Source organism: Crassostrea angulata, chromosome 5 (genome assembly GCF_025612915.1).
Source record: "Crassostrea angulata isolate pt1a10 chromosome 5, ASM2561291v2, whole genome shotgun sequence".
Lineage (NCBI taxonomy): Eukaryota > Metazoa > Mollusca > Bivalvia > Ostreida > Ostreidae > Magallana > Magallana angulata.
In genome coordinates, this window is record NC_069115.1 from 30,063,385 (window position 1) to 30,077,738 (window position 14,354).

The window sequence follows — 14,354 nt, forward strand, 5'->3', positions numbered from 1 at the left end:
TTTTTTTTAGCTTTACAAAATGTACAAGGGAGGGAAAGTTGCGTTGATTTTTTTTTAGGGAATATCGCTTAATTGTATAAAATAGCCTAAATCGGTTTTCCGGTGGGAAAACACATCCTGTACATGCAAGACTTAAATTAATCACCTGTGTCGATGACCTAAGCGATCGAACGAGTCGATATACCTTAATATTTTTAACGCATGACTTCGTATAACGAACTGAAGCGTTTCCTGTAAAAACAATATTTTATTTGGTTTCTGAATTGAACTTGATGACTTACCATTATAAATAATCTTATAGTAAGTAGGTATTAATTTTATACACAACGTTCAGTAAAATTAATATTTAATTTACTTTAAAAAATAAATACAATCATTTGCGGTCATTTGGTGTATATTTTATTAGAACAACATTTTTATATGTTTTTTTTGTTAAAAAAAAGTGATTAAATGTCATATGTCAAATTACATATTTATATACCTGTCCCATTAGGAATTTTATACGAGAGAGAGAGAGAGAGAGAGAGAGAGAGAGAGAGAGAGAGAGAGGCCTGTAAATATAATAATTTAATATATGCTGTCAGATGTGTTATCATACAAGAATTTAATTAATGAATAGCAGATTTAAATTAAAATTTATTAAACTTATCTCATCGGATCAGTATGTGTCATTGTAAACAAGAATACATGTACATAAAATAGGAATAGCCTTTTGGGTTTAAAAAAAATGAAGTAAATGCATGCATGCTGAATAATTGCTGTACGAAATCTAATTTATCTATAGAGTTGTTTCCCTTTATACACAAAGAGAGAGAGAGAGAGAGAGAGAGAGAGAGAGAGAGAGAGAGAGAGATGCACCAGGTTCACAGTATCGTGTTTATAATCTATAAAAGTATAAATATAAATCATACCCATCTGTTAATCAAGGTCCAAAAAAATTGAGATACAACGTATTTCGATAATTTTGAAACATACATTTGGATGGTGTTCATATGATTTTTGTGCAATTTAGCCGTATATCATTTAAAAATGTGTAACTTGTGTTCTTTTCAAAGTAAAGACCTCAAATTTGAAAACAACCACCATCAGTGCTTAGGCTTTATGTCAAACAAATTTCAAGGTCATATCAACAGGTCAAAGGTCAAATATGATGACGTCATCTAGGATTTTTATCAATTTATACCTCCGTCAAACATACTTAAACCTTAATTAATCTAAAACCAATGGTTAAATTTTCTTTATTTTGATATATTTTAATTACAGGGTCATGACAATCATACTGTTAAATTTTATAAGAGTATTCATAAGCGCTAGTTTTACATTATATCGCATGAGAAATTATCTTAAGTTACCAGTTAGAATTTATTTCAGTATCTTTAAGAAACAAGAAGGTCTCCTTTTTGTATAGCAGCACAAATATTTGTAATATCTTGAAAAATAACTTAATGGCATAGAAAATTATAACAATGACTATTTCATTTTACACTCCACTGAAAGGAGCTTCCAATGGTAGGTTTGGGGCGATGTGGGCAAAAAATTTTTTCAAATTTTACGTATTAAAAGATTTCATTCCATAGAAAAAAATATATAATTTTTAGAAAAATTGAATTATAGGAAAAATTTAGCTTATCTATTTTGTACTACCTTAATAACCGATATATTACAATGTAAAAAAAAAAGGCATCCAAAAAGCCCACGAGCCTAAACGGTCACCTGAGTATAACATACGATATTCGTGTGAAGACCCCATATATATAATGACATAAATTTTATTTTTCAATTCCTATGATCGTTGCTCACAAAATAGTGACCTAAAAATCTATTATTTACAACCCCTATATATTTCCCTCTTCATTTCTTTCGAAGGTTTGATCGTAATTCATACAGAAACTACTAAGACTGAAATCTGTGCGATCCAGTTATTAAAAAAACAATTCATGGGTTGACTTATCAATTATTTTAAATTATACAATTTATTCACTAACCAACCTAATTTCGAATACTCAATCAGGCTAGCGTAAAATATAATATATATTTAGATTTACAAAAAAGTAACGTTCGATCTCCATAGCTCTCTCGTTCCATGCAATCTTCTTCAACATGTTCCGCCTAGAATTTCATCAAAGTACTGAAAACACTTGACGTGCAGTATAAAACTGGTAGATCGTCAGATGCAAAGAACCCGTTCATGTAACATTTGCATGCTATACTAACTCAACTCGAAGACATGTAAAATGCCCTAACAATGAATTTCGAAGTTGGTGATTAAAATTTCAAACAGGAAATTAATTTCCGAACTTGTGCCAAAAATGAATTAAATAAACATAATACAAATTAAAAATTCATCAATATCGAAATATAAAAAATGCATATAATGCACGTTATATTTATCAAGTTTAAATGCTATACAGCTTCTCAGAACAAGAATTTGAGTGAAGTTTCCGTACAATTCTACAACCGAATAGAACAACCTTGTTACCGCTCTATTAGCATTGGCCTTGTGGCCTTAAAGACGCAATTTAGTCAGAACTGAATTTACATATAAAATGTTTGTATTCCAGTGGAGTTTTACTTATAGAACATACTTCACTTTTGCAAACGTCTGAACTCTTTCTTTTATACTGATTGATCCATAAAGTCGCTGTGTTATGCATATATGCACATCTTTTAAATGCTTCGGTAAATTGGTGGGAACTTTTATCGTTATAAAAGCTTTTACAAAAATCAAGTTGTTGACTCGTTCACGTAAAAAAAAATAATCGAGTACATCTCATCTTGTGTGCGAATCTAATACAAGACCAATTAACAGCGAGTTTGACAGCACGACAAGGGTTTCTTTTTTGGAAACTGTGTTGTTTAAATAAAAGATGAAAGATAAGATACAAGACTAGAGAGATTTCCTTTGACTTAAAAACCCATTAGCGCCAATAAGTTTTCTTATTGCGCGATTACGCGATATTAGTAATGACCCATGTTGGGAGAAAGATAACAGGCTATCGCTTCCGAAATAAAAATGTCAATGGGCATTAAGGTTTCATTGCAATCTCACCCACCAGAAAATATAATGTCTTATTTTTACAGTGAATTGTACAAACCTTTTTTCGGGGGAACAGTGTTTTTAATAGATTTAAATATCTTGACAACGATTAGCAAGGCGACTTTCTTCTCGTTTGTCTAATGGATTACGATTTGTCGTAATATATCTTCCTGCAAATACCCCTGTAATTCTCCTGGCGAAGATAGCGCATATTTTTCCCCTCGGACTCAAATTTACGATTGGAACTGATGGCAATGATAGGCCAGTTCTATATATATGCACTAATTTTACCTTCAGAAAAAAATACATTTGCGTAATTACACCCCACACAGACAAAAACGGCGGGGAGCATAGTATATAGAAAATAATCCTCAACATGTAAATAATGAAGTCTAATTATTCAATATTATGCTTACTTTAAAGGTAAACGCGTTGTTATTCTCCCCTTGTTATTTTCTTTTTTGTAACAAAAGAACAATTTACTTACCCCAGCAGTGAAAAAATATTTTCGCTTTGAGGATATCGTTAGTGTAAACTTCGTACATACGTTTTTACCAAGAAAATGTTCATATGTTGAAGGATCGATTCGTTTTCGGTGGATTTCATGTTAGTTCTGAGGAAATAAGTTTATTTTTTGCTTGTGGATTGAAAACAAAAGTACATGTAGCATGGCCACTACGGCATGGAAGAACCATTTGTGGGTGGTGGAGGCCAGGAATTTTAGTCCTGATTTTCATTACTTGCAAGCTCAGGTAGGATTTGATCTTAAAGTATACATAATATACATGTAATGTAACGGTACATATCTGTTGCATGTTGATTGCAATTTGGAATCTCATGGCTTTGTTAAAAGTGACACATACGTCAATTCCTTTACAAAGGAATCAAAGTTTGTTCATGACAATTACTCTGGTTTCAAAGAATCTAAGCTTTTGCAAAGGACAGTCCCATGGGCCTGGGGTACCTTAATATATAATTTGTAAATTAATATTCATACACAAGAAACTTGTTCACACGTCACTATAAATGCTGCTCTCTTACTTAATTACCAGTATATATAGCATAGCGTGGTTATATACCAATGCAATTATATCTAGGTGTTTTTAGAACTAAACACTTCTGATATTCATGAACATTTTTATGTAAGTAACTTCATTTATGTTAGTTGCATTATATACATGTACATCTGTTCATATTCAAATTCTATGTGTACGTATGTGACAATACACATGTACATGTGATCCGTTTTCATGGTTTTTCATTTGAAACCAAACAAATGATACACATTAAGAACGTATGTGAAAACATATATATGGGATTATAGGAACCATAGATATATTTGGCAAAATTGCTCACGATCGAAGCATTGACAAGAAGGACCGATATATTAAGGGTTAAGTAATATACTCTTTCTTAAACAACAAATACATGTACATATGACTTCTTATCGGAAAGAAAAACTTCAGACATATTCACATATGTATCTCTAGGGACATTATAGATTCATGTTTTTAATACATTTCTAAAATTTTGCTTTATATAGAATTATTTCATTCACACGTGTCAAACTGCATGAAAAATGGCATGAATTCAGCGTAATTTGTTAGATATAATATATAACACCAATTCTCGTAATGAAATAGTATTAAACATTTTTAGTCAATTTCTCATTTTATAGATCTTGCAACGTGAACTTGATAGACGATGCGTATCCCACATGGTGAGAAATTATACTATAACTTGATTCTTGTATTATAAAAGTCTTACCCTAAAATATACGCATTACCTACCCATGATGTATCAAACCAAAGTTTTATCAACCCTTTGCAAACTAAATTGAAGTGTTGTACGACAGAATTATTCAAAGTTCACGTGTTAATCATAAGCATAAAGCACCTGTTTCATACTTCAACGTAACCCTTACCCCCTTCATGCCACCAACCCCATCAACGTTTAATTTTGACTAACAAACCACTTTTGTGAGATTTACTCAAATTGTCTCTACTGGGCTACTTTAATTTTAACCCTAAAATGAATAAATGAAGGAAGAAAAGGAGGAATGAATGCTTTAATAATCAATCGAACGAACGATCGAACGATCGAACGATCGAACGAACGAATGAACAAAAAACGAATTGGGGAAATAACGAATAAACTAACAAATAAATGAATGAATGAATTCTTCAAAACACGTTGCAAAATTTCACTCTAGTTTTTGAACTATGACCCTTTAATTACATCTAATTTAACCTTCTCAGTTAACACCCCATTACCTTTGTCCACAATAATATTACATAAGTTTACTAATTTTAAAACGGGTCTAAACGAGTACTTCTGTACTTACGCTACTTACTTAATCCAGTAAGTCACAAGTACTAACGGTGGTCGGACCCCCCCCCCCCCCTCCCCGTTTAATTTAAAAACGTTTAAATTTCTGTAGATTGCTGTTTAAATGATGAGCAATTCGACTACTAATTTTCTGAATAAAGATAAATTTAAAGATTGTCATTTAATTAACTTGTAATAATTTGCAACTTAAGACTTATGGCAATAAAAACATTTATACTGGGTGTATTAAATATAAAATATATGCACATTGTATTTAGACCAAGTATAGTAGATTTCAGTGTAAAGTCAAGGGCGGGGGCATGTGGGGTGGGAACTTAAACGTGCCTGTAGATTTATACTTAATTCAAAACTATTATATAGAACTGAGGATTTTTTTTAACAGAAAAAAAATCAACTGCAACATGACCGTACACGCTTCCTGGAAATGAAAATCTCCTTTTCCCCTTCTTCTTTATATATTGAATTCTTATCCTATGTATCAAATCTATAAGAAGAAATGATAATGGGACTGTGAATTGGAAAATTATATATCTATAGAAGGAAACGTTAATTTAGCACCATATAAAAAAATATATTGCATGGTGCATGGTGAACAGTTTTATTTTAAAGGTTTCTGCACTAGAAATACCCTGCATTATTTTTTTTGCTTCGATTTACTTCGAAGAGCTAGTTTTTCAGGCTATCCATCACGTTCGAGTATTAAATTGCCCTGCTCTTGACTGAAATGAAAAACACATTCAAGTGTTTAATGAAATTTTCTTTTTTTGTTTAAAGAGGGTCCGAATCAATAGGAGGAAAATACCCAAGTAGCCAGCAAAATTGCTGCTATATCCCCATTGACTCGTATTTCCAATGGCATTTCATTTGATTGCAGGGGATTATTAAGAATACTTCCCGCAAATCAATTTATTTTGTAAGAGGGTTGCGATCCTCTAAAGTTAACAAAACAAGCGAAGTATTTTAATATAATGCGTTCCATTTGCGTTTATGTCAAGTCAAGAAAGCATGAAGTTTGAAGTTCACGAGGTTTGTAAATAAAAGCATTCAAACAAAAAAATGAAAAAGCATATTGATCTCATGTCCTCGACATTGTATTGTAAAATATAACACATCCATATTGATCATGGAGTAATCATCATTATATCAAAGACTCCAACAATAAACTAACACGGATTTAAGTCGGCCTAAGCGACGTCTTTTTAAACAGTTCTTTTCAATGCGTGTGTGTGTTGAGCAATGGATTTTCCCCTAGCTGTGGAACGACGCAAGAATATACTTCGCCTTAAGTTCCTTTCACTTATTTAAACGGATTATTACTATGCAAGAAAGTTTGTGAAACTTTATAACACGGCCAGGATTCGTTTACATAGAACTCCGAAAGTGCCAATATTTATTTTCGCGATGTCTCTAGTTCTTTTTTACCAATTTATCTAGTCTGCTAACCATGAGAGGGAAACGGGGCGAATGCGCACGTGCTTCCTTGTTACGTCACAGACAACGGAAAATAGAAATAATGGAATAATATACCTATAGTCACAACAACTCAGATTTCAAGCATGGATCGTTTTTTGAGATTCTAAACAGAGAAAGATAGTTTTTCTCAATTCGGCGTTGGAATGGCATATTTCAGCGTTGCGCCTACCTTGTGTGAAGTGACGTATGACTCGAACAGAGACGAGAAAGTGACGCCATATCGTTATCAGTGTCGGTCCGCTAATTCACGTGCAACCAACGGGATAACGTCACCCAGTTTTACGGAAATAGTCAACGTCAGCCTGCCCAGTGGATATAATGTGTCGTATTACGAATACTTACGCACCCTGTATGATTCTAGAATCTCTAGTCCTACGAAAGCTTCGGTAGGTATGACGATAAGGGTAGGATTGGGTTGGTACGTTCGTTAGTGAGAGTTCGGGGCCTGTTCGAGGTTAATTGGAGATCATCGATTTTTAAAAGCCCTTTTTTGGGAAAAGTAATCAAAATAATATTAGAGGCGTTACTTGTAACAACAAGACTGACAAAACTGTCTAAAATTAATGCGAAAGTCATAAGCCGTGCTGTGTTATATATTGGATACAAAGTAAAATACCAGTTTTTTTCAAAGGGGGTTAACCCCTGGGGGGGGGGGGGGGGGGGGGGGTTAACCAGTGTTCTATATAGTTGCTTAGATTTATGTTTTCTGCAATACATTTAAGTTTGAGACATGGCCTTATATTTTCCTTGGAAATCCTTTATGTACCGGTAAATAATTTTATGAAGAAGGAATACATTAAAACAAAAAGAGAAAATTAATGAAGGTTTGAAGGAAAGTTTAAAGAACTCAAATGATTTTATTCATTTCTAGAATTGTTGTAAACCCCTCAATTGATTCATCCATTCATTCAGCCTTCCAATCTTTCTCTCTCTCTCTCTCTCTCTCTCTCTCTCTCTCTCTCTCTCTCTCTCTGGAGACATGGGTAGTTCAATTTTTTTTATCTGATAACAGCTATGAAATTGACTTTCTTGAGATCATTAACAAAGTCTCATGTTAGGAAACCAAGAGGGATTTCAGTCCTTTTTGCTCAAAGTAGTGTTCAAAGTTTTCGGGGGAGATAAAAAAAATAATCTAGCAGGGTTGAGAATATGCAAACATGGTCCGAGATGATTATGGGGGTTAAGTACCACATTTAGAATCTCATTTTCATTTCCAATACATGGAATAATTATCTTTAATTGAGATGGCAACCTTCAAATTTAAAGAATTTTTTTATCAAGCCAATCAAACAAATGGATCAGCATTCATAAAGAAAACTCCTTTCTTCATTCCATTCATTGTAAAAGTGGATTTCAAGAACTGATAAATTGATTTTTCCTACCGAACACAATCATGTACATATATGTTTTTTCATATTTATGTTTTCAATTGATCTAAGGATCTATACGATTTGTAGAAGGCTTAAAAATGCTCAACGCAATTCTATCAAGGAAATGTTTTATTTAGAAAGCAAACATTTAAAAGTCGCCTGTAAACAAAATGAACCCCCCCTATAAAAAGCTTAATATGTGTATTTCATTTAGAAATGGGCCCAGGTGAATTCCATACTAATGTGTTAAGTTTAAAGGTACAACAAGGAATTCACATAATGCATATTTATAAAATCTTGAAAAAGCACATGCGTTTTAAAAGTTTATAAGACCAAGACTTTCATTTTCATTGGCAATCGGTCAAACTGATGATCGCATGATAAATTGCTTGCACAGTGATAGCAGGGCATTTAAAAGTGCACCTTGCAGTGGGCCAGACAGTTTGATTAATTAGTTTTAAATTTACTATTCAAGTTTATATATCCCCCTGTATGGTGCACATTTTTAATATAGAGATGGGGGTGGATTGCATAAGAATCCAGACACAAAAGAAAATCTTTATATGACAGGTAATTAGGGCTTTGAGAGAGTTTGCCGCTTTTTATTTGAGCAGGTATATTTGATTGACAGCCTTTAACACAGGTGTTTTATGTATAATTTTGTTAAAAAGTTGCAATGACAACACCCAGCATTGCTAAGGGTGGGGTCTGCAAACAACAACATTAAACAACAAAATATATGTGGGTAGTGATTTGTTAATAATATATCTCCTGTAGTCTTTGTTTGTTTTGTCTAAAAACTAAATATTGAATCAGTAGACAAGTGATAAATAAATGAAGACTTTATATGGCAGTGACAAGCTGACAGCTAGTGCACAGAAACGGGAGAGCTTTCAAATTTTACCTGTATTTTTTTCCCTTAAAAATTTTGACAGAGAAAAATCATATGTTTTAATAATTTGAGGAAAAAAATGGCGCCCTGGCTTTTTAAAAACAGTTAAATGTTTTTGCCATGTGAATTTAAAAAATACTTAATTTTCATAATTGATTTTCAGACTCTCAGATACCGGTATTTATAATAAATGACTCAGAGGCATCATTAACATGTTTGATTTTGAGAGAATTCCTTGCCAATTGTCCACAATTATATGGGGGTGGGGGTGGGGGTGGTAAATCTCAGGGGGTGGAGGTTGGAGGGGAACTTGGGAATTGGAGTACCTGATTTATTTTTTCTTAACGTTTGTTAAATACATGTATGTCACCAAGTAATTGTTTTATTAATTTTGATAATTTAAAAGTCTTTTAGTTTCAATTTACATGTCTATGAATTAAGAGAGCATAATTGCTCAGAATATGCTTTCTTGAAAGATTTTCAAATTGCTTAAATAAAAGTTTTTTTTGTAATTAAAAACATGCCTAAACAAACTTATTTCAATTAATTAATAAAATAAAATGTTTCCATGAGCTACATGATATTTACAGGCCAGGAGAATGTATCAAACACCTTTAAAATTAGTACATTCATGTATCAAGTAATATACATATTGTACCCAAACTCATACCCTTGCTATAGAAATCATACTTGATATTCTGAGAACAATTAAGAATGTATCTGGAACTTTGAGTATGAATTTTAAGTTGAAATTTATACCTGTACAGCTTTAAATTATATTAACCTCTTGGTCTATTATGGAGTGGTAAGAGAAGGTTGGAGTGGGGGTGGGGGCTGTTCCCACCACTCCCCTTGAAATTTCAAACATATAAAAAAACAAAAACAGGCCATGGACCCCTACCCCCTGGAAAACAAAATTATCCTTCATTTTGGGGGCACCCCCACCTCCCCTCCTTAGTAAAAATCTCTGGATCCCTGCATAGAATGAAGATGCCTTGGAGTTTTGTTCTGTGGATGAATTCATGAAGTCTTGCTCTAAAGTGGATCAAGTATGGCTTGTGTCTTAAGTCTTCTGCCTTAATGACCAAACATAAAATATTGACACTTTTCAAACACGGATAAGCATAAGTTAGCCTCGGGTAGTGTATATTGTACATTTAGGTAGAACATTTCCTTGATTTTGTATAATTTAATGAAGTTGAACATACATGCTACATACAGTACATCAAGTCACTCTTAGAATGAACCAACAAATGCCTTTTAAATTTGATTCAACAAATAAATACTTCAACTCCAAGCAAAATACACACACTTTTAATAAGCTTAATCATATTAAAAAATGTACACTTCAACTTTTCCCCACTCTGTTTAAAAGCCAACATGTCTGAGATTTGAAGAAAAGCCTCGAAAAGAACTCTATAAGTCGTCGATTATTTTGAAGAGAAATCTGTCTGTCTTTTTTAAATTTCTTCTTCATGTTTTTTTATTTATATACCCCAGTACAGTTTATAGATTCTAACAGTTCAAATATTTGATGTTCATCTTTTAATATAAAAGTGCAAGTCAATATTGGTGTTGTGTCAATATTAGTAGACATATTGTGTTTAACATAAAGAAAGAAAAGACTGACATTGTGCCAAAATCTTAATGCAATAAAAGATTGTGTTAATTTAAACAGGGCAAATGTGCACATTGTGACCGCTAGTTAAACCCATTTGTCTGTCTGATTTAAATTCAGAGGAAATTAGGTTTAAAGGAATTTGTATCTAATAAGTCACTGACAATGCTTTTAGGGTGAAAGTTCTCCAAGTCTGGTGTTTTTTTTTAGCCAAAAGTAAGTTATATTCATGCGCGGATCTAGGGGTCAAGTTTAATTTCTTAAATTTACATAGTAAAATTTAATACAAATAAGATGCCTCGGACCTCCCAAGCAAACTAAAATATCCCTTGGATCCCCCTGGAAATTTTTTTGGATCTGCACATGATATTTTAAAAAGTTCACTGTTCACTTGAGCAACAATGTTATTGTAGATTTTAAATATAAATATCCACATAAATTTGTGATAAGCATCTTTTGCAGATTTTAGAATCTCACTTTTGTTAATCAAACCATATGAAATCTAAATAAAAGTTTTGCATTTAATTGTGGTTTCATATTCTCGCAATTTGATACAAAACAAAGAAAAATTGCAGAATAAATTAAAATTAGGAATCATAAGCGACAATACGTTAACCGACCCCCACCTCCCTCCAAAAAATCAAAAAACAAAACGTAGCCAAAAACCCTTTAGTATCCTACTCTCTAACATCCTTAAGTTACGTACAATATAATTCAACTTTTCTCCGAACAGTCTTTCAGCAACCTTAACTTTCACAGATTATTATTTCTACTCTTACAAGAATTTTTGTGTATAATAACATTGCATTTCTGTTATATTCACTGAATCTTTCATGTTGTACCCTTAGAAGCTCTCCTACAGTGAGTGTGTGAATAAACTTCAGAGTTTTTTGAAAATGCTTCAAGTTCAGCTAAATTGCTTCCTTCAGACAAAAATGTTGTCCGCAAAGACCTTTGGCTTATGGCAACATTCATATCATCAAGTCCAAATTAAATCAGATGTTGGCCTTAATAAGCTCTTGCTGCAGAACTGTAGCTCCAAGAGATTAATTTGGGTTGTTGGACCATCAATATGAATTTCCTGTGGAGCTACAGTTCTGTAATTAGCCTAGCTCATACCTAACTGCAGAAATGTAGCTCCACAGGAATTTGGATAGACGATCCATTAACCTGAATTTTCCATGGAGCTACAATTCTGCAGCTAGATTATACTGGATCATAATGGATTTCAATTTCCCAAACTTTGTTCCTTAAAACCAGAAGTAAAAAAAAAACAACCCAAACTAGTGCATGTACATAAATGATAATCAACTGAAATGTTATCAATAATTTGCTGTTAGTTTTATCTCATTCAATTTATGAAAAATCATTTTATTTGTGGATTCTCTCAGGAATGAGGATGGAATATAAGTGAGCTAGGGCCAGTTTATACTGAGTTGATTTTCTATAATCTTTTAAAGAGCATACATTAGTTTACATGGTTGATATATGATAAGGCAGATTTGTGGTGCAAACTTATGAAATATTGACTTTAATTTAAAATTTCAATACAAGTACTTAAATGAAGTCAATATTTCATATTTGATATTAAGAACCAATTTTTTTTCCTTTGCTGAAATGTTCAGCTTGATTGTCAATACTCCTTTTAACAAAATGATATGCAATTATACTTCTTTAGGACCAAATTGCACTGACATGTGGGTGCCACACGGTAAATACCGGTTGTTTATTCGTCTGCCTGATTTGACGAAACTGTTAAAGCAAATATGAAAATTTCATTTACCAGTTGCTTTGAAATCTATAATTTTTATATATATGCATGCTTGTATTATGTTCATGAAATTTAGAGGAAGACTTAACTGAATATTTTTTTTATCTGGTTTGCATGTGTTTTTTGAGTTGCTCTGCATGGTATACCAATGCAGGTATATGATATAATAAATATGACATTGATACAAAAAAAAATGTTGATTCATATGACTGTGTATATTCAATGGTTGTCAGTATATTCCATTTTTAAATCATGCTTTAAAAAAAGATGAGTCTGGATTTTTAATTTTTTTTTTAGTGCTTTGTGATTCACAAAAAAAAATAATTGAATGATGAGTCTGGTTTTTGTTTTGTTTTAGGGTCATTATCCATCCGGAGCGAGCCCAGGTCCAGGTCATTACTCCGCACGGTCCTTCCATCCTCCGCATGGGAATAATTTCCACAGCAAATCTCCCCAGATCTATGAAAGCCGACCCAGAACCGCTGGACCGTACCTCAATGCTGACCAGCTTCCTCCCTCCCTCCCCTCCATCCACCATGGTCTGTATCACTCGTCCTGGGGGGAGGATGAAGACATGGGGTCAGGGGAGGGATCCAGACACTCGGAGGATAGGCTGAAATGGATTGATGCACTGAACAAATGGATTCCAGAACAGGTAGGGAGATTTTGATTTAAACAGTTCATTTTTTTACTACAAGTGTCATTAATTAAAATGGATTGATAAAGGATTGATAATATTAGATAATAAATTACACAAGTTATTAAATTAAAAAGTGAAATATTTGAAATTTCTTTTGCCAAACTTGAGTTGTCTCCCTTTGTGAGACACTCTCCTTTAAAATTGATTGATTAGATAAGGGATAACGCGGTTAAAAGAATCTTAATCTCTTTAATACCTGCAGTTTATCTTGTTATCCATGTAACGTTTCTTCATAATGAAACATGATTAATATGTCTTCATTGTGAGAAATATATTGTGAACTTGAGGGGAAACCGCATTGATTAGACCACAGGTGTGAAAGCTTGAAAACCGCGATTTCATGCAAAATTCTTATAGACATTTTGAGGTGTTCTGAGATAGGGTGAAACATGCTTACAGAGATTGATAGACAGGAAAAAGCACAATCATGCAAAAAAAAAAAATGAAAAGAGATTGATTTAGGCTTTAAGAAACAACAGCGTGGAAATCTTCTTTCATATTCATATAAACATTCAAATATTTGCTTTACCAACATAGCTTCCATGCACAATGTCGACGGGATTGACCCGCGTTGTGTAGCAACTGTTGTCATCTCGTAGGTTTCTGACAGCGTTCGACATTTTCTATGACACGTAATTTACTTCCAGACAGACAGATCTCCCCAAGACGAACAAAGAACATACTCCAAATTTGGGGGGGTCTTTGTCATAGAAAAAAAGAAGAAGAAAAGCTCAATGTTGAAATTTGATATACCTCCTCATCTTATGTAGTAAATCTCGTGTTAAGATTTTCTTTAATTTGATCTTTTTTCCCCCATTTTTTGTGTCTGTTTAAACTAGCTATATTTGAAAGTTTTCTTTCAATTGGCTTTTTATAATGAAGTCTTTTTCAAATATTTGCAGACTTTATTAATCTACAAATATTGCCTCTTTATTGTTCGAAGTAAAATGAGATTTTCCTTTTCCCAAGACTTTTTTTTCAATGGCATCTGTGCCATTCATTTTGATGTTGGTCCACTTGGAGAAACAACATTATATTTGATTTCAATGGGTTTTTAAATCAATATTAAACATATGTTTTACTTATCAAAGTCATTTCATTATTGAAGTGTTTGTTTAGAGATTTAAATGTATTGAAAAATATG

At 32.8% G+C, this 14,354-nt stretch overlaps 1 protein-coding gene across 9 annotated transcripts in view; it reads left to right on the forward strand.

Moving 5' to 3' along the window:
- Nucleotides 1–3,416: 3,416 nt before the first annotated feature.
- Nucleotides 3,417–14,354, forward strand: part of LOC128184239 (neurofilament medium polypeptide-like) — a 36,909-nt gene continuing 25,971 nt past the window's right edge. For 2 of the 9 annotated variants that reach the window (XM_052853635.1, XM_052853636.1), the window contains exons 1-2: nt 6,567–7,245; nt 12,869–13,165. In XM_052853635.1, the coding sequence (XP_052709595.1) occupies nt 7,003–7,245; nt 12,869–13,165 (540 nt within the window). In that variant the 5' untranslated portion in view covers nt 6,567–7,002. Of the gene's footprint in view, nt 3,790–4,715; nt 4,758–6,566; nt 7,246–12,868; nt 13,166–14,354 lie in introns of those variants that run through there. The other 7 variants (XM_052853637.1, XM_052853640.1, XM_052853642.1 and 4 more) reach the window with 5 other exon arrangements.